The following is a 27,414-nucleotide window of genomic DNA, read 5'->3' as shown; positions in this document are numbered from 1 at the left end:
TTATTTCTTTAAGTCCTGTTTTACATGTATATGTGTATGTGTTGATTGTTTCTTTCTTTTCTTTTTCTATAGAGCTTTATTTAGTGAGTGAGCGAGTGCACTTGAATGTTGTTGTACACATTATATCATGACAGTAAAGGAATTTTGAATAAATTAAGTTTACTTGTTGTTTGCTAGTTGTTTTGCTGTCAGTGGTGTGGCAGTAAGATAGTATCATGCATATCACAGTGTTGTCTGCTGGAGGAGATTTATATGAAAATCTGCTTCTGTGTGGCCTTGGCAACAGTTGTCAGATGTTGCCAACTTTACAGCTGATGCAGACCTGTCAGCCTCAGAGGCCATCAAACTGGCAGGTACATTATGAGTTTTGTAGTGTGGATCTGAGTTATATTGTAACTTCATTCAGCTAAACTGGTGCATCATATACCTACAGTTGCCGGCAGCTGAGAATAAAGGTAACATGAAAAGTCAATTCTTAACCATCACAAGAATGGAGGAAAACTAGTTGACAATGTCATAATGCACATATTCCAGGTATTAGCATTGTTTTTGAAGCAGGAGAAAATGCAGGAAAAATGTTAAAGCTCCTCTGACTTTGCTGTATTTATAGGCAGTTGAATTTGCTCAGCACAGCCACGCCTGCCATTGGAGCCTGGTTGGTTCCCATTGACCAGCTCAAATCTTCTCTTCGCAAACTGGACATGGAGGGTATTCTGCGTGTGTGTGCTGTTATGGGCTGCATCATGACAGAAGCTCTTGAGGTCAGCATGTGTATAGTTAAACAAATAATCACTGATAAAGAGTGGCTAGTATTATCTTATTCTATTAATGAAGTAGCATTTTCTCTCCTCAGCTTTTTATTAGCTTATAAACCCAAAGCCCAAACTTTAGTATAAATGATTTAATATGCACTCTACACTTGTAACCTTTTTCACTTTTTTCATTTTCTAATAGAAAAAGAGCATCCACATCCCAATCCGCAGCAAGTACAACCGTGTTACTAAACGAGCTCGCTACCTGCATGAGAATCCCTCCTGTATGCTTTGTAACATCCTGCACCGCTATCTGCAGCAAGCTGACTACTCTGTCATCGAGGAGGCTACCATGGTTAGTGCAAGGCCACTGAATCTCAGATTTTTTCCTTGCTTCAATTTAACAAAGCTCTTAAATTATAAACGTTCTCATTTGGACCCAAGTTAAAAAAAAAAAAACAACTGGCAAATATTGTAAGTGGACATCAGTGCTCTATGCTTCCCTTCACAAATTTAATTAATCCTTTATCTGTTCAAAACGGTGCATTAATACAGTTCTTTTCTCTTCTCACCATCATAGAATGATGGGGTTCCAGCCCTTGTGACTCTGAAGAAAGGTCTGGTAGCTTTGGCCAGACAATGGATGAAATTCATTGTGGTAACTCAGGGCTTTAAGGCTATTGGTCTGATCAGGCCCAACCAGCTTACCAAACCCAAACAGCCTCAGCAGAGTGAAGGTGAGATGATCCTGGGCATGGACAATGGCACTGTACTGCAGAGTGACACCAGCGCTGATGGAGCCGAATTTGAATTTGATGCAGGTGGGAACATATAGCTTTCACTGTGTTGATATCATGTTGACCTATCCATCTGTTGTCACAGATGGCCTGCAGAACTCTTAACCTCCACGTCTGTTACTGCTTGTTAGTAGAAAGAAGATGTAGATATAAACGATAGATTATGGATCTTTACTTTTGTAGCAATCATATTGTTCTTCTGGGAGTTTTATTTTATGTAATTATTGTGAAGCCACAGTGAGTGAACATACCATGTTGCTGGAGGGAGCGTGCAGTCGTCCCCCACCAAAGGAAGCCAACACTGGTACTGTCAGTGGAGTGGAGATCATGAGGAAACTGTCCAAGTCCCATACACACAACGAGTCAGTGCTCAGGATAAAGGTACAGCTGTGAGATTTAGTTTATCTATGTGTCCATTATATAAATTTCCATATCTATGCAGACATCATTTGGTCATTTAAATGTGCATCCTCTACATGTCCCTCACATACTGTATATAAACCAGATCTTGTAAATGGCAGTGTACAGTTCTCCTAAATCTAGCCTGCTTGTCCAGTGATACAGCTTCAGAAATCAGAGTTGCAGAGGAAATGATGAGAGAGTGCCATCTGTACATTTGTCAAACCCAGGGCTCCCATCCATATCAGTCACTGAGCTACACCAGCGGTGACACAGCAGCTGACTCACCTGCCCATGTGAGTCGTGTTGGCCTGCCAGCCAAGGACAGCCCCAGGAAGGAGAGTCTCCTGAGCAACCTGACAGGCAGCTTTCGGAGTCTGCACAACCTGCTGGATGGCATGCCTCAAAAGAATGAACCGTCTGCCACCACCGCAGCCAAGAGCAACTCCCTCACTCGCACAGGTATCCCGCCTCACTGCTGTGTTGCACTGCTGCTAATTATAATGTGTGGAAGGTTCTGGACATCACTTATTACAGGTGTGAAGTTTTATTGCAATGTCTGCGTTTCACTTTTGCTGCAGTTCTGACCTCTGCCGTTCAGTAATGTGAATAATAACCCAAAATAGTCTCACAGCTTAATCCCTCCTTTGGCACATGCCGACTGTGAATCAATTTGTGGAGTCTGTGTGCCTTGAGGTATTTACTTTGTTTCACTCTGTAACATGCAGTAGCCCATGCTTAATAAGGTTATAAATACAACATCTGAGATGTTTATGCAGCACTGGTTGTTTAATAAACCAAACCGAGTGAAAGCTAAATGGGAAAAACAGTATGAAAATGAAAACAACATGTTTTGAAACTATGTTGAGCTGTAAGGCCATGACTTCTAATGAGAATGTGTGTATGGCATAAGAGCTTGAAAACTGTGCAAACCTAGTCTTTGTCATAACTCATCTTAGAAGCTATGAACTTATAATTGGCTTAAATTTTCATTAGCCACATGTGCCTCTGTGACACAAGATGAAAGTTGGACAAGAAAAACATGAAAAATTCAAGTCCACATGCTGTACACTGGTAAGGTTGGGCCTGGTCAGGTATGTAATCAAAAAACAGACTATAAATAGAGAAGCAGTCACACCTCACCAATCAAGGAATCACCAGGTGATTCTCTCTTTACACAGTTTTTTTTTTTTTTTTTGTTTTTGCCTGACAAAGACCTTGTTGGTCGAAATCTAGCTGCTTGTCATTGCTACTTTTTCTGTTAGTGTACAGTGTGTGGACATCTTTTTTTTTGTTTTGTTTTGTTGTTGTTGTCCTGTACCTGTGTTTTAGATGGATTAGATGTGCATATGTTTTTCCTCTGTTTTTTTGACAAGGTGAAAGTTGTAATGGAATTGTAACTGTGATGTCCAGATTTGTAGTCTGTTCCATGATGCAATGAATTCTCAATCACTGTCTTCTCCTCTGGGTCTAACCTAGGGACAGACATGCTGACAGAGCACCCACTGTTGTTAGAGCCCTGCTCTGTCAGCTTCTACAACTGGATGTCCAACGCTGTTGGCAACAGGACAGGGGCAGGAAACCAGGAGTCCCCGGTCAACCGCTCCCAACACAACAGCCTACAGACAGGTCAGACACTGAGCTAAGGGTTTGCCATGAGGGCTCATGTTCCATGTCAATTTTTCAAAACATATGAAAAATAAAAATGTCATTTTTATTCAAAGAATCATGTCTGTGCAGATTCTCGGTCATCCAGGTCATAGTAAGCTGAAAAAAACTTAGAAAAAGTTCAGTTCAGAACTGATGAAGCCTCTTGGATGAGAGAGGTGAAATGTCTTCAACCTAGAACCTTTTTTTTTCATTAAAAAAGTAAAAAAAAAAAAAAGTTTTTGTATGCTGTCAGTTTCAGTTCTTAAAAAGAAAATCAGAATCGGCCAAAATCAAAGTTGATGGGTCAGACTTGGAAAAAAAAAAAATCAGAAACCTGCCAAGAGAATTGCAATCAGTGCATCTCTAGTTATTGGGTAATACTGAGTACCATTCCATTTCCAGCAATATTTTTTTCTTTAATCAGATTTTAACTCTAGCAGGGTTTAAAGAACAGAAACTTTGTTCAGCCCTTACAACACTGCTCTTTACCTCCCTCTGGTCCTCTGTACTCCCACTCGTATAAGGAGTTGCAAACAGCTGCAGGCTGCATTTGTTTCATTTTCACCCAATATCAGCTCCTCATTTGGAATCGATCACATGGGTCACTGAATACTGTGGATGCATCTTCACAATTCAGCAGAGCACTTCTCTTTGTGTGGGTGCAACTACATGTGTGTAATGGTTGAATTTGTGCCCAGGATGATAAGTGTTGTCATTATCTACTCACCCAACTGTCAGTCAGTGACAGCATAGCCAATTAGCCAGAGCAGTTCCTCACAGTTTAAGTGAATGTGATGTGGCTGTTAAGATTCCCAAATTGTGCATAAAATGGTCATAAAGTTTCTTCTGACGCTTTTGGTAGTGTGAGTGGTGTCTTCAATTTAATTCCCTCTAACTTTGTCAGGAGCTGGAGTGGTTAAGTGTTTTACCCTATAGCACTCACTGCTGTTCATTCGTGCTCAGGTCACATACTGCCACTGCTCATGTGCTCTGGTGAGAACTTATTCTGGCAGGGAAACAACATTAGCTCAGTGGACCTCCCTTGTCTTACAGCCACTAATTGTAGAACTGTATCCCAAACTTCTCATCCATAACCTCAGGCGGGATGTGTAACCTGCCCACAATTCCCTCAGCATCAGACTTCAACACAGTGCTGACCAGCGACCAGAACACTGTAGATGGGACCCACTCCCAGCATTCTCAGCATAGCACAAGCCAGGACGACCTGGTCAATATTGAGGAGGGCAACCAGTGTCCAGCTGCTGTTCAACTGGCAGATGCTCAGGTGCTGTCAATAATATGTTCACCTTTTGCTCACTTGTTCAGTTTCTGTGTTTTCAAAATTTTTATTATGCAGGCAATTTACATGATGTCTGCAGCTCAGTAAGTATGAAAACATACAAGTTTGTTGTTTTAAATTTGGCTTAGTCACTATAAGGCTATTTATCGTGGGTGACACTATTCAGAGATTCAAGGCTCATAGTTCAGTTAAAACATAACCCTTACAAAAAATGGTTTCCATTCTGTGCTTTGATAATATCCGTTCCACCCTTCAGGTTGTTTTCAAGCCTTTGCTGAGCTACGCAGGCATCCAAGCTCAAGACACCACCCCTCTTAGTTACAAGATGTATTTTGGAGAGCACCTGTCTTTTTCTGGCAACCTCAAGTGTCTCAGAGCAGATATTGTCGATTCTGACACCTCCAAAGAGCGCAAAAAGAAACGATCCAGAAGGTAAAGTAAACCTGAACCACAGTCTGCCAATATTGCAGCAGTAAAAATGATTAGGAAGTTCATTTTTGTTCTTTTTCCTTGATTTTTAATATGTTTTTGTTTTGTAAAGGAAGTAAGGAATGTATGGGAGATGCATACATGACCCTCAGTCTGTCTGCCCTTTATGTATAGACAAGGCATGGTGAACCTCCTACCACTTGAGTTCAAGCCCGCACTACTAATTGACACCTTCAGCCTGAATGCAGTGGTGATGGAGAAATCGACTAACGCTCCACAGGGCCCTACCGCAGCCCCGCTTTCCTTTCACGACCTCAACCGCCGCCACTACAACACATTCCACTGTGATTTCACTACAGCCTGCCAGGCCATCAGCCAGCGTGTGGACATGGCCCTGGTGCGCCTCATCCACCAGTTCAGCACCATGATTGATGACATCAAAGCCACACAGACCGATATCAAGTTGAGCCGCTACACTGCCGGCTCAGCCTCCCCAACACCTACCTTCAAGGCTCGGCCATACCGCCATTTCAGGTCGTCAGACTTCAGCCGCAGCTCTCGGGGCAGCTTGAACGGAGCAGGACGCAGTGGAACCCAAACCCTGAAGAGCAAGAGAGGGATGGGAGGAGCGAGTGCAGGTGGAGCAGGTATTAGTGGAGGTCTACCACCTAATGGACCTCCATCAGGCATGGACACTCTGGGGAGACGAGAGCCACGAGGGCGCAGCTCCATTGGACGTTCAGAGCGGCGTACCTCCAAGGTAACGCTATGTTTATGTTATTTGCACATACACAACCCTGGTTCTCTGAGTAGCATGAGATAAACAAGGGGTGTGTACCCCATAGTGAGACATGGAAATGACTGTTAGGAGAGACAGCTATTATCTATGTAGCATTTTTGAAAACTGACAAAAAACACTGGTTAAATGCACATCACACATAATGGCAAAAGCAATAAAACTAAATGAGAAAAGAGTCTGTAAATGGACAGAGAAGTGCTATAATGACATTACATTGACACCATTAATAATCTAAATGCTTCCAAGTTTGTTTATCATCAGATACTGAAAAATGCTGCAACAGAAAGTAAACCTGGAACTTATTCAGAATATTAATGTTTTGTTGAAAAGGTCCATAGATTTTCTACTCTCAACACCCACTGCCAACTGTTTCAAACTTTATATTTTGCCTTCACAACAGCCAGTACCTCCTTGAAGTTTTCATGTATGAGCTTGCTCTAATAGCGTTAAAAGGTCTCTATAGTATTGTTTAGTAGCACACCTGTCCAGCCTTTTAACAATGATCAATAACATCACAAAGTTCATTGTGAAACTAACATTTTCCAAACACAAACCCTAGAGGGAGCCAGTAGATAATTTCTCTGAACAGGCACCATTCCCCGAGGCACAGTGTAATCTGTTGAGGCAGAACTTGAATGTAATAGAATCTTTTCTGTGAATCTCTCTGGCTCGATAGTTATTACAAGGCAAGTTAATTTTTCCTTGGCAGTGAGATCATTAGTTTCAAACAATGAGAGGCTAAACGGCTTTTTTTTTTTGTTAAAAAAGAAGAGATTTTCATTAAAGTAAAAGATGTATCAGAGAGACTCCTGGCAGATTTAGAATATGTATATATTCCAGGTCTCTTCAGATGACTGAGCTACCTTCCTGTAAACTAAAGTTCACTTCATAAGTATCTGTTATCTTTGCAACTTGTAATAGTATTAACAGTAAGGAAATAAATGAAGAAAGAAGTCTGCAGTGTTTGTATATCCTTCAGCCCCATTATGCATATTGTGCCATTTGGAGTTGTTTCATAATGTGGAATATTGTGTCACATCTTCAGGTGTCAAGGAAAGGCTCTCGTGACGTTGCGGACCACATGGCAATCCAGATGGACGACTCTGACTCCATCACAGTGTCAGAGCAGAGTGAGCCATCAGCAGAATGTTGGCAGAACATGTACAAGCTGCTCAACTTCTACTCCCTCATCTCTGATCCCTCTGGCATACTGGAGAAAAGCTCCCCAGAGAACTGCCTTCCAGGTGGGACTCAGTTTCCAACAGTCACACCCCTGCACTGGCTTTCAGGTTCACTTTCCATTTTTGCCTTCCATACCTTCTTTCCACACATTATATGCACAATATCTTCATGCACATTTTGCTGTCTTACCTCTATTTCTTTTACTTTGCATATTACATGTTTTTGTTATTTTCATTCATATTCCATACATTGCACATTTTTTGATTCTGGACATACAGTATGGAAAAGGTGTACAAAAGTTACTTTATTGAGGTACTGTTTTTGCTCACTGTTACAGTAGTTAGTTTATTTCATTCATTTTTAAGTATGTAATGTGATAATTACACAATTACCATCTGTTGGGTGGCTGTGGCTTACGAGGTAGGGCAGTCGTCTTCTGACCAGCAAGTTGGTGGTTCGACTCCCGGTCTCCCCGCATGCCTAAGTGTCCCTGAGCAAGACACTGAACCCCAAATTGCTAGCGGTGGTTTGACTGGCGCCAGTGTGCAGCAGCCTCTCGTCGTGTGTGTGTGAATGGGTGAATGTGTATGATCTCCTGTAAAGTGCTTTGGCCAGTGTTACACACTGTGAAATATGTGCTATATAAATACAGTCCATTTACCATTGCACACAGTTTTGGTCATATGTAATGGTTTCATTTGCTGTATTATTCATTTATTTCTCGTCAGATTATTCCTGTCTAGTGGAGCCTCGGTTTTCGTAAGCCCTACTTCTTGTACGATTCGGTTTTCGACGACTTTTTTTGTCAAAATTTTGTCCCAGTTTTCATACATCCGCTTGGTTTTCATAAAGTTGATTGGTCGGTTTTTTTTCATTAGTCCGTACCAAACTCATCCTCCTGCTCGCGTGACTCGGCCACTCGTTTCCCTGAAGAAATTAGTGAAGGGAAGTAACCCCCGATAGGGCCTTGATACATGAAGTCCTTATGGAGGGGGATTCCCCTTCCAAACAATAACGTCTCCTCCTCCCTCTCCCCTCCTCGCCGTCTTCCATACGCCAAACAGAGTCTTCAGTAAAGGTGAAAGTGATGTCAAATGTTAATCCATTTCACTAGTCATTTATATTTATTTCTCACTGTTTTCTGTATGTAAAAATATAGTTATTCTCTATAAATATAGTTGTTCTCTAAAAAAATGTATTTTTTGTTAATATTGTTGAGTGTCTGGAACGGATTAATTGGATTTACATTATTTCTTATGGGAACTATTGCTCCAGTTTTCATACAATTCGGTTTTCGTCGGACTTTTTCGAACAGATTAATTACAAAAACCGAGGTTCCACTGTATTAGGTTTTACCGAGGTTTGTTTAAAGTATTGGGTCATTAGCGACTATAATTTTGCTCAGTCCTCTTTAAATTTATGTTGCAGTTGTCACAAGACAAATATAGATCAGTCAGAAGGAATTTTGCCATGTTTTAAATCTGCAATTCAACAACATTGTATCATGATGTATGAAACTTGTTTCCCACAAATAACATCTAGTCTCTGTATAACCAGACAGCGGCTCTCCTACATGTCTCCTACTTTCTGCAGAAAGTGGCCGTCGGCCCTCAGAGCCGCTCTGTAAAGTGATCTTTGAGAATGAGCAGCAGGACCCCACCACGCCCAACAAGCCGCCAGGTGCAGGTGGAAGGCGGCGTAGTCTGGTGAGCTCTGAGCCGCAGCACGTTACGCTTATAGTGTTCGGCATCGGCATGGTGAATCGCACCCACCTGGAGGCAGACATCGGCGGTCTGACCATGGAGGCTGAGCTGAAGAAAATTCATGGAAGTTTCACCCTGAAGGAGAAGATGAAAGGTGGGAACAGCATATTCTCACAACTGAAAATTTGAAACCATCAAATGACTGGTGTTTTTATTGCAAAAATTACTCGAATGATTAATTGATTATCACAATATTTGGCCATAAAATTTCTTCTGAAATAACATTTTTCTTTAGTTTTAAGCATTTGCAGCTTTTGACCTGAATCTTCTTCTCTTTAAGGAAAATAGAGCCTTCTGTTTAATGAGTGATTGTATACACAAAATATAATTGAAAACTTGTATATAATCATTGCAAGTAAATCTTGCAAGCTAGGTTTTTACACACTGGTGATTTTCTTGTGTTATGTGTCCACAGATATCCTGCACCAAAAAATGACCGAGACATGTGCATCAGCTCACATAGGAGGGGTAAACATTGTTCTGCTGGAGGGCATAATTCCTGACATCCAGTATGTACAAAATCTTATTTGTTGATTGTACTTTTGTTGTGTGCAGTAATGTTTCCCGTCCAGATTTGTTAAAAATTTGTTTATGAATTGCAGTTTCGTAATTACAACCAATCTATAAAGTCTCGTTCTTTGAGTATTTAGTGTTATCAGAGGGAATGTTTATTTAATTTTCTCTGTGCTTGCAATTGTATAGAACTTCATAATTATTACAGCTTATTACAAATGGATATTTATTTTTTTAAAAATACTCAGTGATACCAATATAGTAAGTGGACTCAAAGAAGAATACCTTGTTCTGAACAAATGCTAATACAACAACATAGCATGCACATGGCAGCTCTGATGTCACATTTAAACAAAAAAGTGGGTGCAGTGTGTTCAGCAGCATCTTTTCCAGTCAGGTAATTTTAACAACATTGTGTTTTTTTTTACTGCCAGCTATAACTTCTCTAATCTATAAGTCTTTTAGTCTTTCATTCAGACAGGTTGATGCATCTCCACACTGCTTTGATTCACTTTCTTATACTGTTGCTTCAGTGTGTTTTTACATCTCTAACAGATCCTCCTGCTGAGAAAATAAAACTGAAACCTAATACTGTATGCTGCAAACTGTGCCCATGTGTTTAAATTTGTGTATGCCAGCAACTTGTCACTTTGTAGTTGATGCTGATGTTTAAAATTGCCAAGAAAGAATGATTGCAGTGCTGCTCAAACAATGGCTTAAGCGAGAATTTAGAACCCTTAGAGCCACTTTTTGCCCACTTTATCCTGTTGTAGATTTGAATATGAGTGTACCCTAAGGTTTTTAACTACTCTGTTTTTCCAAAAATGTGTCATCATAAATGGAACTTCAGCATCTAAAATGTGGTCAGCCATTTGAAGTGCCTTATATTTAAAACATTGTGTTCCCACTTTATAGTATCTCAAACTGTTTCACACTTTTTCTGGTCTTTTGCTTTTTTTCCCCTTAATTTCTTTTGCTTCCTCTTCCAACCACTTGCATAGACTGGAGGATTTCCCGACATCTCCCACCAGCACAGCTAAACAAGAGTTTCTGTATGTTATTACTTCCCATTTAGGGCCTGCATGCATAATGCAGCTACCCTAATTATCCATTGTCCATAAACAGTCTGCCATATTTATTTCCATTGACTAGTTTCACTCCTTGTTCAGATGTCACCTGTGTGTATGAGGGAAGCCACTTTCATTGGTTAACCCAAGACCTAAGAGTAACTGATCCAGTTCATTTTGTGAAAGCAGAAATTTGGCCAAATGCTGAAGTTTATTATAACCTGTGTGATATTTCACTTTCTGTTGATCAGCATAACCGTAAGCCACCTAAAATGGATGAGCAATTTGCTACAAACACCAGGATGAGAATCTTTTGTCCACATAAGATAGCATGAATTCAGCTGCCATAGTGCATAATTCATTGCTTTATTCATTCATAATGGAACACGTGTTGTCATGATTGCTCATTCTGTCTGTGCCCAGAAAACTGAATGTTGTCCTGATGCTGCATGACATTTCACTGTTTGATGTCCTCTCAGTAATTCCATTTAAGCTGCACATTCATTTATATTTCTGTATCACCTCGTTTAAAAAAAAAAACAAAAACACTCTTAGTGTTTTGGTTCATTCCAGTTCTCTCTCTGTTTCAGAACGGTGGTCAAATGCAACATCGCCAAGTCTCAGGCCTTGTACAGCGCCCAGCGAGGACTCAAGACCAATAACGCAGCTGTTCTGAAAGTGGGCGCCATCATAATCAACATCCCCCAGCACCCAGCTACTTTGCACAGCATGATGGTCCGCAGCTCCCACCAGCTCTCCAAACAGATATCTGACCTCATACGCCAACCCTCCAACGTGTATGTCCACCTAATTTGTCTTTTCTTTTTTAAAATAAAGACCCATTTTAGTCTTGAAGATAAATGAGAGACTAAACTGTAGCTACAGTGTTTTAATGTACCCTTGTAATTATATTTAAAATTCTCAAAAGATCTGGCAGTCATTTTCCTTTATTAGACTGTAATCTGTCCATAATAAGATCCTCATACAAAGTTATTCATCTACATCAGTAACAGGACACTACAGAATATCCCCACTGTTGCCAGTTACTGTAACTAATTTCAAAGCTTGTGAGTCATCTGTTTCCATGGTAATACTCTGTTACTCTGGTAATATATTTATAGAGTTGTACAGGTAGTTTTGCACAGAATAACAACAAACAACCTAGGTTGATATGCACTGGAATATAAGCAAGTATTTGCAAAGCTCTGCATAATAACACACACATAACTTAAAGCAGTAGCACATTGTTTCAGTTCATATTTTAATAACAGTTTGGTCCAGATGTTTGGGATTAATGTGATGTGATGAAATATTTGAGGTATTGGATTCTAAGTCCAGTCCATCCATTAACCATATATAATTTTTTGATGGTATACTTTGTTCACACATTTAAAGACACCATATACTGTAAAAAGATAATCAAAAATCCTAACTGAATGAGTAAATGTTTTTCCTCCTCCTGCAGTCAACCTCCTAACAGGGAGGAGACCCCCACCCCACAACCCAACACTGACAAGGCATCTAGCATCAATCAGACCCCTGTAGAGGCCAATGAGTTCCCTCAGCTTCCCGAAGGCCTGGAGAAGAAGCCCATTGTCCTCAAGTTCAGCGCCATGATGGATGGCATCACCTTCGGGGCTGCCCTACTGCCCTCTCTGAAAGCCGAGTACAAAATGGGTCGCATGAAGAGCCATGGCATGACAGGTGTTTGTGAAAAGACATCTGACATTGATTTCCGTTTTGTAAAAAACCTTCCATTATTCCAGTATGGCTTTTCACCTTCCTTTGTGCTTCAGCAACATCCACCTTTTTCTCCCAGTGGGTTTTGAATTCTACAAATGTTTTATTGTAAAAACTAAAAAAATAACCTTTTAGCCTTGTCTGTTGTTAATATCAATGTTGAGCCTTATTTAATTCCTGCCATAGAACAAGTAGTAATATTCTGTTTGTTCCCTTCATTTAGGGGCACAAACCAGTTTCACCTTTGAGTTGCCAAACCACAAGCTTTGCTTCCAATCAAAGGTGTCCCCAGTGGACATGTCCACCATGCCACCATCAGCCAGCCTTACCCTTCCTCCAGTCACCATGTCAGGAGAGTACATCATGGAGGACCATGAGAACCACTCAGATCAGGGCTGGGCACCAGATGACTTTTCATCAAAGCAAGGAAACTACCTACAAGGCAACTACCTACGCTGTGTGGCTGAGGTGACCTAATCCTATTGGGACATTTCACATTAGTATTACAGGGCAATTTTTTTTATTTAATTCCAAGGTGGATCATGAACTTTTCCTCTCTGATGTGCAGATTGGTTCATTTGAGCACAACCTGACCACAGACCTGCTCAACCACCTGGTCTTCTTGCAGAAGGTTTTCATGAAGGAGGTCAATGAGGTCATTCAGAAGGTGTCAGGTACTGAACCAAAGACCAACACACACATTTACTTAAATTTACAAATTCTAAGATGAAACCTACACATATCTGTAGAACTTACAAAACCATATTGCTTTCTTTACGGCTGTGATGGCCCAGTATTCCTTTGAGATCAATAAAGTTGAGCTGATTTTAAATCTCAGTGGTTCCCCACAGTATTCTATGGCCTGCAGGTGCAGATTAACCCACTGAAAAAAAAATCATTTTTACCCAAAAAAAATGCCCAGGGTCACAGGCAAACCTCTAGTCCTGTTCATTTCCGCAACAGCTTTGATAGTAATTTGTTTAACATGATGTATTTGCTCAACAGAGAGAGAGAGAACTGGGAATTTTATGCCATTTTAGGGTAAGGAATAATTATGAAGCCTTTTGCTGAGTATTTGTCAAGTATTCACATCAGGGAGCCTGTAAATGTAGTTGCAGTAGGACACTTGTAAAAGCTACACATGTTCAGGTACAGACACTAGCACAGAGAAACATAGTACCACTAGATCACGTTATGTAGCAACTCCAAACAGTCTGAGTGAATTTGGGAGGTTGACTTGCACGTTTTCTGTGATTGCAGGAGGAGAGCAGCCCATCCCACTGTGGAATGAGCATGACACTTCAACAGATGCAGACAAGCCAAAAATCCTGCTTTATTCTCTCAGCCTCATGTTCAAGGTATTTCATGTTCAGTAGAAAAATGCACACTAGATGAAGAGTTTAAGATCCACACTTTGTGTCTTAAGTGATAAAACTAATAAAGGGTTTCAAAAAGATGTTTGTTGTGTTTTGAATGTCAGTTTGAGGAATTTTCTGAATGTTCCTTGTTCACAGGGTATTCAGATGACAGCTACCACTCCGTCAATGCGAGCTGTGCGCTTTGAGACTGGTTTGATTGAGCTGGAGCTATCCAACAGGATCCAGTGCAAGCCTCAACCTGGTGGCAGCAGCAGCTACCTAAAACTGTTTGGGAAATGTCAAGTAGATCTCAACCTGGCCCTGGGACAGATAGTCAAGCACCAGGTACAGATCAGCTTTGTACTGATGAAATAAGTGTTGCATGCAGGGTGTCTTACTCCAGATACAGTCCACACTTTTCAAGTTTTGTTGCTGTAGTGGTTAGAAACAAACAAACAAAATATAATAACAGATAACGTATAATATGTAATGTGAAGTAAAACACATTGTACTTAATTATAGCAGATCACTAACACCTTTTCTCTCTCTTACATTACAGGTATATGAAGAAGCTGGCTCGGATTTCCACCAGGTGGCGTACTTTCGAACTCGGATTGGTCTGAGGAATGCTCTGCAGGAGGAGATCAGTGGCTCCTCAGACAAGGAGGCTGTTCTCATCACACTCAACAGGCCAATTGTTTTTGCCCAGCCAGTAGCATTTGACAGAGGTTTGGTTTACTTTTTCTCTACATTATATCTAATACCAAATGTTAAAACTGCTCATTTGTATCTTAATAAATTAGATTAAGCAATCAATTTATGCCACCCCATGGTCTCACCAATGTTAATCATCATTCTCTGAGGCTAACAGAATACAGTAACAACAGATAATAGATTACTGTACCTTTGGTGCTCACTTTTTTGGATAAATGTTCATAAACTAATTGTTTTAATCAAAATTAAGTGATCTAACTAAAAGAAAGGGAAACCAACCCAAATTTGTGATAAACGTTTGTCCTGCTCCATTTTTTTTTTTTGTGGGAAACCGCCTTTTAATACTGGCTGTTAAAAAGGGATGTGTCTGTGTTGGAACACCACCTGATTTTCACACACGGCAAACTAATCAGAACCTTGTATGGCTTGTTACTTCCTTGACATTTCTGATCCTAAAGCTATGTGTACAAAAGACATTCAGGAGCTAATTCTACATTCTTCTGCCCACATGGGTGCTATCTTGCAGCTGTGCTCTTCTGGCTGAATTACAAAGCAGCATATGACAACTGGAATGAGCAGCGCATGGCCCTCAACAAGGACATCCACATGGCCACAAAAGAGGTGGTGGACAAGCTGCCTGGCATTCAGCAGACCTCAGCTCAGGCCTTCAGCACCCTCTTCCTACAGCTGACTGTCAATGACCTCGGCATCTGCCTGCCCATCACCAGCACATCCCAGGTACCCTGCTATGTTTGTTTGTTTTGATGGTCATTATTGTATATATTGTATACCGGTGACATTTTTACATATAAACCTCTGGGCATAGATGTTCAAGTTCATATATTGTTATCCAGGGGTGCCCACACTCATTGCCCTTGCTACTTTTCACCCTCTAAATAGGCAGACTGACTGATTACAAGTTTGAAAACACCTGTGGTGCTAATTAGAGGACACAGTTTAGTTTAACATGTCTCTATGGTCAAATTATTTTCAATCCTTTCTAGGGGTACCATCATTTTTGTCCAGGCCTGTTTCATTAGTTAGTTTTTTTTTTAAATGCTTCTATTGAAACACAATTCAAAAGCAATGACGGATTGTCATTACTTAATTTTCAGTAAATTTTTATTTATTATTACTTTTGTCAGTTTCACATTATTTCAGTGACCATTGTGAGTTTCTCTTTGTTTAACAGAAGGGTACCAACAATTTTGTCCATGTCTGTATGTAGTAATAATAATTTAAATTTAATAATTTCACTTTGGGACTTCCAGCCTGTACTCGGCACAGATGTTTCTGTACACTATGCCAGCCATCTATATGTGTTTATAGTGTTAAAAAGTCATATTTTTCACAACATTGGAAATGTTATTGTTTTGATTTGTATAAAAGATGAACATTACCAACCCTATAAAGTAGTAGAACATATCTAAGGGGAAACACTAGATATCATTGAATGGTCCATACCAGTTGTCTTGATATACTTATAGTAAGTCCCCAGAGAAGAGAAATACCAGCTTTTATGTTACACTTATTTCCATAGAGAGGACATGTACCAGTTACGGAGGGCATCAACTCTGAAGCTGAGGCCAGCACATCAGTAGGCCGGCAAAAAAATGCACAAAAAGTAACCTGCAATTTATTATATCTCTTGTGATGGCTTGTTGTGGGACAATGACTGACTTACTGTGATCAGTACATTTCCATGCCGCAAATACACTGCATCACAAGTGTTCTTGTGTATAAGATATCAGATCGCATCACTTTGGGATGATTCAATAACATCTGCAAAGCTGGCGTAGCAACTAACAAAGCTTGTATAGTGTTTGGGGTGTGTAGTAAAATTATGTTATGCCACTTGGAGTGTTTGGGTTCTTACCTGTTGCTAATATGGAAATAATGTTTAGGAGACTGCTGTGAAATGTTACACAATGCAGAAGAGTTTAATGGTGCACGTGGCAGGTTCTGTAGTGTTTGTTCTTATAAGAAAAAGCATGTCAATGCTAAGAAATTACCTGGGATTCCTACAGTAATTGCTCTAAAATTGTGATCTGATTTGTGTCCAAATGATGATGATAATTAACTAGAGGGTCAGAAGATTAATGTGCTTGTGCTTTTGCTTACTTATTTATTTAGGACCAGTGCAGAGCTAATTCTACTTCCAGTTACATGGACAACTTTTCCAGTCTGCAATTAAACACAATCTAACAAAGTGAAAAGCTTGGTAACACTTAACTTGTAGTGTATTTATGGGAGCATTCCTGATTAATAGTTTGTCATTTATAGATTTTATAGACAACATAATTAGTTTGCAAAAATTCAGTGATGAGATGTAATCTTCCATGGTATTTTCATGTTCGTTGAAATGAATAACGACTATTTAAAATGGTATTTAATTGATAAAGTGGCTATAGAGTGCAGCAGAGTGAAATGTAATCAGCTTTCTCTGCCTTCTCCTAACACCTGGAAGTGGCTTCTTTTTCCATGTAATCCTCTGTCACTTGAGGCCTGGGTAACCCCTCTGCTTGACCCTCTACCAGGCAAACCACAGCATAGATTTTGATACTGGCTCGGCTCTGGTCCTGACCATCGAGAGCACACTGATCATTGCCTGCTCCTCTGAATCCCTTGTGAGCAAAGGGCACTTCAAGAATTTCTGTATCCGCTTCGCCGAGGGCTTCGAGACCACCTGGGACGACTGGAAGCCTGAAATCCGGGGGGATCTGGTCATGAATGCTTGTGAGTGATGCATTATATGGAATTTAAACACAAATAAGTAAAAAGAGATTAATTTAGTTCCTTTCCAGAGATGCCAGTGTGTTAGGCATAAAATAGAGAAGATTTTGAACAGTTTATTATCTGGGCCTGTTATCATGTGATTTATAATCTTATTTCAGTAGGTAAAAAGAATTCTTATGTGAACTTTTTTAAATTTCATTTATTTATTTTGTTCATGCAGCATCTCTGAAATAGTTATGGTTGTTTTCTGTGTGTGTATGTGCTCTGTATACAGGTGTAGTCCCTGATGGTACATATGAAGTATGTTCCAGAACTACAGGGCAACCCTCTGCAGGCAAGTTCTTGTAACTAAGCTCTAGTCCATAAAATATGGATCACAGCCTAGAGCTGCACAATGAGTGTGAGACTACTGTCTGAAAGTTTAATTTTGAATTAATTTCTTTCACATCCTCTGTTACTTTTGCTTTCCTCTTCCTTCTGGCATCTTCCTCCTCAAAACAGAGAGCAGTAGTGCTGGTACCTGGACTCTGAATGTTTTTTGGAAAATGTGCGGTATCGATGTACACATGGACCCCAACATTGGCAAACGCCTCAATGCTCTAGGCAACACCCTGACATCACTGACAGGCGAGGAAGACACAGACGACATCGGTGACCTGAACTCTGTCAACATGGCGGACCTTTCAGATGAGGATGAAACAGATACCATGTCACCCACCATCCACATGGTCAGTCAGTATTGAGCATGTACATCCTACAGTAGCTTTAGTCTAGTTGGTACTCCCTTTCCACAACAGTAAATTTAAATCTGTTGTAATGACACAGTAGATCGGATGTTTTGTTTTGTGATTCTAATAAGCTCTCATAAGTGCAATCAATATCTTTAGACTCAACAGTTGTAAAAGAAGAACACTGAACATAGGTAGTGAACTTGAGCTGCTGAGCTTATTGCTGGTAGCTGTCAAGTGTTAAAAGAATAGTTCAGTGTTTTGGGAAATGTGCTTTCTCTCTTTATTGCTGAGTGTTAGATGAGAGTACATAGTTATGCTGGAGCCAGGAGATTTAGCTTAGCTTAGTATAAGACTGGAAAGAGACAACCTGTCTCATCCAAAGGCAATAAAATCTGCTTTCTGTGATCATTTATACCTTTACTGGTGGTTATTTGTATTTGTTGCTGGGCACAGTGATTTCTTGGAGTGAAAATATTATCCTGACCGGTTTATCAGTCTAGCTCTACAAACCCAGGCAAGCTGTTTCCAGTTTAGTCTTTTTGCTAAGCTAAGCTAACCAGCTGTTGGCTCCAGCTTCATATTTAATGTAGTTAACACTGAGAGTGCTATCAGTGTTTTCATCAGACTCTTTGCAAGAAAACAAATTACAACTGTTTTTAAAATGTTGATTTATTGCATTAATATTTCATGAATACATTTGAAGAGCTCCTGCCTGGCTTACCTTACAGCTCCAGAAGGTAAAGTCTGACACAAGTCGTCCATTCTTCCACCTGTCCCTGCCATTGTTTACAGAGTCCAGAGATCCTGTTCAGCCCTCGGCTGACCTTAAGGAAACGTCTGGTAAACCGCATCCTGGGCTTCAGCCCCAGGCCTGAGAGTGTATCTGTCCCAGCTGACGACTTAAACTATGCATCGCCTCGCCTCCGAGCAGGCAGTGCCAGGCCCCAAAGACCCCTCTCCTGGGCCTGTGTATGTAGCGACCCACAGTGATAAACTCTTCTCTGGGCTGACAAAATCACATGCAAAGTGGCGTTACATTGCAGTCACCTACAGTTAACAGTTGGAGGTTGTGCATTCTAAAATGCTGAGCATGCTGTTTTATTCCTTATCCAAATAACATGAATAAGGAGAACAATGTTGCTTAGCATTTTCACTGCTTCCACTGCCCTGCTCATTAAGCTTCACTGATGGGTGAAAATAATTAAATTGTGATACTCAATTCCCTGTGGCAATAGGATATTATTTTCTCCTCTTTCACTGTGAGTGGAGTGGTGATGGTAGTGGTGGTGGTGTCTCCTGTCTTATTTGACATTTTGTGTTTTATTGTCCGTGGTGTGTGGATTGAGCTATATATAACAGTTGTGTTTGAATCATAATCAGAATATGTTTTAATCAGACCAATTGGGAAGGATGCACTCTTATTTACAGCAGCTCCCTGGTGGAAACAAACCTCTTTTTCAGAAAAAAAAATTGTTTTGGGGGTTAATCAGTAGATTTGTTTCATTTTATCACTAGTTTTACCAAATAAAACTTGTCGGCTTTAAATCAACAGGAGACCATTGATCCCAGACGGCAGATGATGATGGGGAACCAGGTCATTGACGCTAGAGGGAGGAAGTTCAACAAGAGACTGGTGGACATCAGAGAGCTGAACGAACAAGCCAAGGTCATCGATGACCTCAAGTAAGATTTGTTTTTACCCACTTATTCATTTTATTTATGAAGGTCCAGCTGGTGAAGGAATGCCTTGCATATCATTGCTTTCCTCTTAACGCTAACCTGTTTTCATTCTCTCTTTGAAACCAAAGGAAATTGGGGGCCAGTGAAGGCACCATCAACCAGGAGATCCAGCGCTATCAGCAGCTGGAGTCTGTGGCTGTCAACGACATCAGGAGAGATGTCAGAAAGAAACTGCGTCGCTCCAGCATGAGGGTAAATTCACATCTGCTTACCTTCCCCCCCAGTAAGCAATGTGTTTAAGCACAGTCAACTTAACATAATACAGAATAATGCCTCTCGTGTCTCACTAGGCGGCCTCTCTAAAAGATAAGTGGGGTCTTGGCTACAAACCAAGCTACAGCCGCTCCAAAAGCATCTCTGCAGCAGCAGGCAGACCACCTCTAAAGAGGATGGATAGACAAAGGTAACTAGAGGGCAGCAGTAGTCACTTCCCCTGGTATATTATCCTAGCGTGTCATCCAGCATTTACTGTAAACAATCCAGTCTAAATTATCTTTCTCATACCACTGCTGCTACTGGTGGTGGCGTATGTTTTTGAAACACATTTCCCATTAACCTTTTTACACAGAGGATGTGGTGACTTGCAGGTTAGAATGTAATGTAGAGGGAGGAAGGATTATTTGTAGAAATTATATTAAAACAGTTCACACGCTGTGAGACCTTTGACAAAGGAAACACTAACTCCCGTGTAGAATAAATTAGTAAAAATAACTGGAAACAAATCTGATGAATAACAAGGAAAAAGTACATGTACACTAAAGTTCACTAACTGTAAGAGATTTTATATTGCACCACAATCTAACATACGTATCTGTATATGTACCTCTCATGCCACTTCTCTCTCTTTAGCTCCAGAATAGGGGATGTCGATGAGTTACCACATATATGTGTGGATGCTTCCTCTCCAGGGCCCCGAGTCACTTTCAACATCCAGGACACAGTAAGCTTTTTCTTCAGATATTTTCACAGATTGGAGAAAGCGTTTGCATATTAGTGGTACTGTACTGTAGCTTTTTTCCATACTTGATTGCACTGTAGAAGTAGGTATTTTTAGTTTGGTGCTGTTTTATGTTTACAATTTAAATACCATCATCTCATCCTCCATTTTTATGTGTTTGTCAATGTGGTGGCTCTCCATTCTACATGACTTTTACATGATAATGTGATCCATACAGTGTCATATGGTTATGAGTTTTACAGTTTATTTTAAAGGTGGTTCAAAGGGAGGGACCATTCTGCTTTGGATGAGCTCCTTTTTAATAATTGTTCTTTTCAACTGAAGATTAATAATCAGACCCTGGATTCTGCAGTTGCACCTGTCAGTCCCAGAGTGGTGTTCAAGGTATATGGATCAAACGAATAAAAAGATTAAAATATCTCACCAACAATAGCAAATACTTCTGTTTCTTCCTCTCTGGGATTGTATTGACAATGCTGATAGGATTTTAAATGCAAAATCAAAACAGGATGATAAAATTTGAGCTCCAGATATAAAGATGGTGTGTGCAACAATGTTATATTGAACAACACTGTGTTCATTTTTAGGACCAAATAGTATTATTCTGCTCTGTGTCCCTAATAATATTATGTTTTGTTCCTGGTTCAGAGATGACCAACATTGATCTTTCTATGTGACACCAAATTAAAATTGATGTTCCGGTCTTTATTACTTGTCTGAGGGTGAAAATGCAGTGGTATTCCATCAGCCACAGAGATATTGTAGGTAGGATACTAATTTGTCTGAGATTTTTATTTAGCTAAGCACACAAGCATGTTTTCAGAAAATAATTTGCCCTGCATAATCAACAATAACTCACCTCTAGATGAGTATATGGTTTATGGAATGCTGCTTAATTGATTATGGAGTTGCACATTGTCATCCTGTCTTGAAACTGCATAAATACCCAAATCCACTTTCCTTCAACCTGAATATGTTGACTAATTTGTAACTATGCATGGCTATCCTCTGAACCACAGTCTGTCACCTATTGTAGGTCTTCTCTCACACCTAACAGTGTCAGAATATCACATAAAATACCAGTTGAGGGTAAGTTTGTAGATGAACATTAGTTCAAAGGACCCATGTCAAATATCAGTGTATGAAAGTAAAGTAAAGAGAAAGTAAAGTAAAAAGAAGTTCATGAACAGTCAACAGGTAACAGGCAAAGCAAAAACCTCTGGCACAACTTCACCCTCTGCCAAGGTGCATAGGTGAGGAAAAACAAACTGAAGAGAGTAAAACTCCAGCAACAATTGCATGCTTTGGCTTAAATATTCAAATATAAAATGTTTTTGACTTCACGATTCTTTTTTAAAAGGGAGCAGTTGACAGAGTTGCGAGTCTTTGTGGAAACCATGTTACTACATGATGTTACCAATAACAATAATGATGGCAACATCATGTTACTACATGATGTTACCAATAACAATAATGATGGCAGACCCAGACTTTAGACTTTATGGCAGAGTTTGATTCACTCACAAACCCTCTGGCATTAACTCCCTGCCTTGTCTACTGGCCATACACTTGTATGTCTGTTATGAGATTGTTGCCGTAAAAATAACAGATGAACAGTGAAAAAAACCGAAAGCTAAACACTATTGTTGAGCGGACCCTGGAACAGATCCTAAGTCTAGGTTTATTCCAGATGCAGTTGCCAAACTTTTTCAGCCCTTTAATTGATGTTCAGTAGCAACCAGCCTCTGTCAATAGCTGCCTTGGATATCTGTTCTTAATGTTGTCAACTGGGCTTTTTCTCTAGCTGTCTTACTTTAGGGGCTTTTCTCCATGGTCATGCTCTTGAGAGTGTGTTTCACCTTTTATCCTGTCAGGGTGTCACGTCATCCTCGTCCTGCTTGTCTCACACGGTGTCTTTCATTCCTCCTCACAGAGAGCGCATGATCTCTCAGCTCCTCTGGGAACAGCTGCAGGCTGGTAGGGTTCTGTCATTGGACATGTGATCATAGAACTAGATATCTAAACTCAGTAAAGACTAAATGTCAGAAATAAAGACAAGAAAATACCTTGAGATCCTGTGGTCCAATCTACAGAACACTATCCCCTTCAAAGTGATGATTCATTGGCCAGCTTCCTGCCTAAGATATCAACTACATCTCTAAGATTGATGTCTCTAAGTAGGAAGAACTTTATATTGAGATAAAAACTGTCCCCTGAGTTTGGCTTTATGTTCTTTTTTGAAGTTTCCTGAGGAGACAGAGGTGGGCCTGTTGTCAGTCACTACTGATGAGCCATCCCATCCTCACTATCACCTTCATCCTCATTCCCCATCTGTTTCTGAGGGCCAGCGTTCAGTTTTCAGTGCCCCTGGCACCCCTGCTGTCTTCTCACCCGCACTTCCCTTCCAGCATGACGACATGAGGCGTGATGACCTGTCTTCTTCCTCCTCTGAAGATTCAGAGAAGGAGGATGAATTTGAACGTGAAAGGCCACTGAGCTTCCGAAGGCCTTTGTGAGTGGTCTTATTGTGTTGTTTGTGTCTACTCAAACATTCTTATGATGAATATTACATGAAAGGAAACATTGTTAATCTCATGTCATAACTGCCTTTGCTTTTGTGAGTTATCCAGGATGGGCCATGGAAAAGTAGCCCACCTCCAAAATAATCCACTTGCTTGTTCATACTATCGCTGGAGGCAGGTTACTTTTCTGTGGCCCACCCTGTATTTTATTGTATAAATAGAGCTTTGCTGTTTACTTTTTATTCTCTTCTCAGCCAAGCATCTCATAAGAGGTCCTCAGGCTTTTCTGCTGTGAGTCAGCTGTTCAGTGAACGCTGGCCAACACCTGCCAGTCGGAGCTTCAGTGGCCCAGCAACTGAAAGAAACATTGACTTTGAGCTGGATGTCCGTGTGGAGATTGACAGTGGGAAGTGTGTCCTTCACCCCACTACTCAGCAAGCAGAGCATGAGGACATTTCTTTCAGAAGGTATGCTGAATGACACATTTCTTAGTTGGATAACTACAGAATTAGATTTAAAGTATGAGTGACATTTCCTGCTGTGAGTCATTTTTGAAATAACACCTCAGAAAGAGTCAAATCAAACTCTACATTATGAAGTCCACTTGAATGATTTGCCAGATAAAATGTTATGCTGTAGGCTGGAGCAGCAGTGACAGTTTGCTCCCGGTGGATAAAGAAACTTTTATATTCGGCAAACTAAACAGAACAAGGCATAAGCACACCTCCTTCATCTGACAAGATGCTTGTCCCTGTGGATTTTCTAGGAGCTGTGAGCGCAACCTCAAAAGTCTGGACCAGGAATCTCCCCCTAAGAAGAAGAAGCTGCAGCCAGCCTACACCTCTACCACCCATCTCCTAGCTGGAAAAAAATGTCCCTCCACTTTGCAGACCAAATCTAATGACATGGAGACTACAGTCTTCTACATTCCAGGAGTAGATGTTAAGGTCAGCATCTCCCTCAGCATCCAAATAGTCCATGTTTCTACTTTTTGTGCTTTTAAATAAGTAATTCTTCTTTTTCTTGCCCCTAGCTGCACTACAACTCCAAGACCCTGAAGACAGAGTCGCCCAATGCCTCACGTGGATCCTCTCTCCCCCGCACTCTCTCTAAAGAGTCGAAGCTGTATGGTATGAAAGATACTGACCCTCCCAACCCCCCCAATGCTGTCCAAAGCAAGACTAACTCGCTCCTACCTCCCCCACTCCCACCTATTCCATCAGGTACTGAGCATCTCCTCATATTTAATTGCATGTCCTGACACCATCTGTAGTTATCGACATTAGTACCACGCCTCTCAGATCTGATGATTTACATCTACACGTGGACCCACTGAATCAGATGCATGTGATGTCATCTTTATTTTAAAGCATGAATCTAGAGGGCACCTTTGGACTGAATGGGTGCATGCATATTATTGCACATTACAGAGTGAACAACATTAAAGAGCATTTTAAGAAATGACTTTTGATATAATTCCAGTTTATTTAAAGTTAGAATTAAATACACTTTCAAAAGTGTTGTAGTTGACATACAATACAGGCCTCAGATGATTTTAACTCCCATGTGTCTTGGTAGCCAAAGGTAAGGGCAGTGGAGGGATGAAGACAGCTAAGCTGTATGCCTGGGTGGCCCTCCAGACTCTGCCAGAGGAAATGGTCATCAGCCCTTGCCTGCTCGACTTTCTGGAAAAAGCACTGGAGACCATACCTATCACCCCTGTGGAGAGGAACTATGCAGGTTTGTGTATGATGCACAATATAACACAAGATAATACCTCCTTCTTTGTCTGGCATCCACAGTAAACATGTGTTCCCCTTCAGCTGTAGCTTCTCAAGAGGAGGACATGGCTCAATTTGACCCAGTGGAACCACTGGAGGAATCCACCACCTCTCTTGTTTCCTCTTCCACCTCGGCCTACTCCTCCTTCCCTGTTGACGTGGTTGTCTACGTCAGAGTCCAGGTACTGACTGGGACTGTTGCACTTCACTTTCTCCAGAGCACTTTTGTCAAAACATTTGCAACATTAAATAATAAGAAGCAAAAATGATTTTTTCATTCACTCTTGTAGATGGATTTATTTGCAGCTTTGTTACAGTTAAAACCTTTGTGAGTCTTGTAAAATGTCCTCCCCCATATTTCTTCACATTATGCTTTTTATAGTCTCAAGATATGTGTCAATACCATACACCTCAAAGGAACCTTTATACCAGCTTGACATATCTTTTCCCAAAACAGCTATTTTCTGACATTTCCATGAAGCCTGGACTGAGTCACTCGCTCACATACAGCATGTGGTGCTATGTAACCTCTTACTTTTCAAGCTGGCTGTACTCCAGAGAAAATTAACCTTTCCAATATTTCTATCTCAAGCCATTAAAATGTGAATCGATGCAAAGATAACTGATCATCTTCAGTATCCTGTTCGTTTTCCATCAACATGTAAAGCCACACATTTACACATACAGCAGTACCCTACTACCCCTTATAGTAAAATGAGAATTTATGACTGTTGATATCAGTAATTGTGTGATTTCAGCCTTCGCAGATCCGCTTCAGCTGCCTACCCATGTCCAGGGTGGAGTGCATGCTCAAACTTCCCTCTCTAGACCTGGTTTTCTCCTCTAACCGTGGTGAACTGGAGACCCCGACAGGGGCCCACCCCACCGACGGATCTCATCCGCCGTCCTCCACTCCTCCTGGGCAGCATATCCCCAAACTACCTCCTAGCAAATGTCAGTAAAGCATGACATAGCATTTTGTTTTAGTAGATAAAGGTGCTGTGAAGAGTTAATCATTTGAAGTCAGAATTTTTTAGTCTGTCAGACACTGTGAGCATATTTATTAGCTGTCACAACTTGAAAGTCTGGGCCATGTGTGATTCAATGTTGCTCACAGCTTGTTCTCTTGCATTCATTACTTTTTGCCATATCTTGCACATTCTGCTACTCCTTTTGTTTTTGTTTTTTTTTGCTGTTAGAGTACATCTTAGATCTTATTTTTTTATTTAGTTCAGTCACATTAACAGGAAATGTACAGTTAGCTATAAAGCCAAAAGGGAGGTGACTGAATATTAATATTACAACATTACATTGATATGCATGTGATGCATTAACTTTTCAGCAGACAGTTCATTTGGATCTGTGCTCTAATTAGCTCACCCCTCTCTATATGACTTAATCATCTGGGTCAGATACATTCTACTGATAGGTGTCAAACTTGTAAATTGGGATGCGCTTCCTGCTGTTAGTCATATTATAGTAAATGAATGCCTACTGTTTGTGACTGCTTGTTCTTACCTCTTCTGTGTTTTTCTGCTCTCCTTGGCATCCTTCCAGCATCTCCATTGCTGGGGAGTCCTCTGGGCAGGAGCCGCCACAGCAGCAGCCAGTCTGACCTAACCGGGTCCCCTGGTAACTCCTCAGGCCTCAGCTTCACCGCCTGCATGTCTGACTTTTCCCTCTACGTCTTCCACCCCTACGGTGCCGGAAAGCAAAAATCTGCTGTCACAGGCCTGCCTCCAGGCCCAGGGCCATTAGGTATGGAAAGATGGAAAAGCTATTGAAATATTCTCATTGAGATGGAGATGCAGTGTTTTATAAATATCAGTGTCTGATGTTTTTTGTGATAAAGATTTTCCTTGTACAGCATGTGCAAACATGAGCTAGCTCTATTGGAGATCAGAATGACTTTGATATCCTGCTATAAAATATCCACTTCGTGCTAAAGAAGCACAGTATCTCATTCCACTAGTTATTAAGGAAACCAAGACTGGAATTAGATTCAAGTTTGATGATCATTATGATTATTGCTCCATTTTCCTTTGAAGGGACAGTAGATGAGGAGCCATCCTCAGTGACAGGAAGAAAAGACTCTCTGAGTATCAACTTGGAGTTTGTGAAGGTCAGCTTATCCAGGATGAGGCGTACAGGAGGTCCCACCTTCACTGAGAACAAAGGTGGTAAAATGGACACCACCCTCATAAACATTTCAGGTACATTGTCACCCCAAGAAGATATTTCTTTGTCAGACATTCAACAGTTCATATATTATTCCTGTTCAGACAGTGCAGAGTTTATTTTTCTGGTTGGTCTGTTGTTCTGGATGAATTGGCTGAGAATTTATTTAAAGTTTTAAATGTGTTTAAAGTTTTATTCTGAGGCAGGGGAAGACTGTGATAAATGCCCACCATGCTGGCAATGTATTGTAACTTCAACTTGTTGGAGGCTTAGAGAGGACTCCTCAAAGAAGGTTTAGATATGCC

The 27,414-nt window shown here is 40.7% G+C and overlaps 1 protein-coding gene across 10 annotated transcripts in view; it reads left to right on the top strand.

Moving 5' to 3' along the window:
* kiaa1109 (KIAA1109 ortholog) overlaps nt 1–27,414 on the top strand; it is an 80,954-nt gene that overhangs the window by 38,577 nt on the left and 14,963 nt on the right. The window contains exons 40-79 of one of the 10 annotated variants that reach the window (XM_020608706.1): nt 611–761; nt 955–1,107; nt 1,333–1,573; nt 1,788–1,930; nt 2,179–2,410; nt 3,428–3,577; nt 4,699–4,883; nt 5,155–5,330; nt 5,502–6,087; nt 7,172–7,370; nt 8,902–9,165; nt 9,487–9,580; nt 10,586–10,636; nt 11,242–11,448; nt 12,117–12,355; nt 12,615–12,859; nt 12,960–13,065; nt 13,652–13,749; nt 13,906–14,094; nt 14,309–14,477; nt 14,990–15,201; nt 16,004–16,087; nt 17,001–17,199; nt 17,474–17,533; nt 17,701–17,927; nt 18,723–18,899; nt 19,483–19,613; nt 19,739–19,862; nt 19,961–20,073; nt 20,520–20,610; nt 20,953–21,012; nt 22,872–23,140; nt 23,405–23,617; nt 23,917–24,097; nt 24,184–24,373; nt 24,729–24,890; nt 24,974–25,113; nt 25,690–25,885; nt 26,489–26,689; nt 26,980–27,144. In XM_020608706.1, coding sequence (XP_020464362.1) covers nt 611–761; nt 955–1,107; nt 1,333–1,573; nt 1,788–1,930; nt 2,179–2,410; nt 3,428–3,577; nt 4,699–4,883; nt 5,155–5,330; nt 5,502–6,087; nt 7,172–7,370; nt 8,902–9,165; nt 9,487–9,580; nt 10,586–10,636; nt 11,242–11,448; nt 12,117–12,355; nt 12,615–12,859; nt 12,960–13,065; nt 13,652–13,749; nt 13,906–14,094; nt 14,309–14,477; nt 14,990–15,201; nt 16,004–16,087; nt 17,001–17,199; nt 17,474–17,533; nt 17,701–17,927; nt 18,723–18,899; nt 19,483–19,613; nt 19,739–19,862; nt 19,961–20,073; nt 20,520–20,610; nt 20,953–21,012; nt 22,872–23,140; nt 23,405–23,617; nt 23,917–24,097; nt 24,184–24,373; nt 24,729–24,890; nt 24,974–25,113; nt 25,690–25,885; nt 26,489–26,689; nt 26,980–27,144 — 7,073 coding nt within the window. Of the gene's footprint in view, nt 1–610; nt 762–954; nt 1,108–1,332; nt 1,574–1,781; nt 1,931–2,178; nt 2,411–3,427; nt 3,578–4,698; nt 4,884–5,154; nt 5,331–5,501; nt 6,088–7,171; nt 7,371–8,901; nt 9,166–9,486; nt 9,581–10,585; nt 10,637–11,241; nt 11,449–12,116; nt 12,356–12,614; nt 12,860–12,959; nt 13,066–13,651; nt 13,750–13,905; nt 14,095–14,308; nt 14,478–14,989; nt 15,202–16,003; nt 16,088–17,000; nt 17,200–17,473; nt 17,534–17,700; nt 17,928–18,722; nt 18,900–19,482; nt 19,614–19,738; nt 19,863–19,960; nt 20,074–20,519; nt 20,611–20,952; nt 21,013–22,871; nt 23,141–23,404; nt 23,618–23,916; nt 24,098–24,183; nt 24,374–24,728; nt 24,891–24,973; nt 25,114–25,689; nt 25,886–26,488; nt 26,690–26,979; nt 27,145–27,414 lie in introns of all 10 variants that reach the window. The other 9 variants (XM_020608711.1, XM_020608705.1, XM_020608710.1 and 6 more) reach the window with 9 other exon arrangements.

The sequence above is a fragment of the Monopterus albus genome, unplaced genomic scaffold (assembly GCF_001952655.1).
Source record: "Monopterus albus unplaced genomic scaffold, M_albus_1.0 scaffold94.1, whole genome shotgun sequence".
NCBI classification, from domain to species: domain Eukaryota; kingdom Metazoa; phylum Chordata; class Actinopteri; order Synbranchiformes; family Synbranchidae; genus Monopterus; species Monopterus albus.
This window is presented reverse-complemented; position numbering and strand designations above follow the sequence as displayed.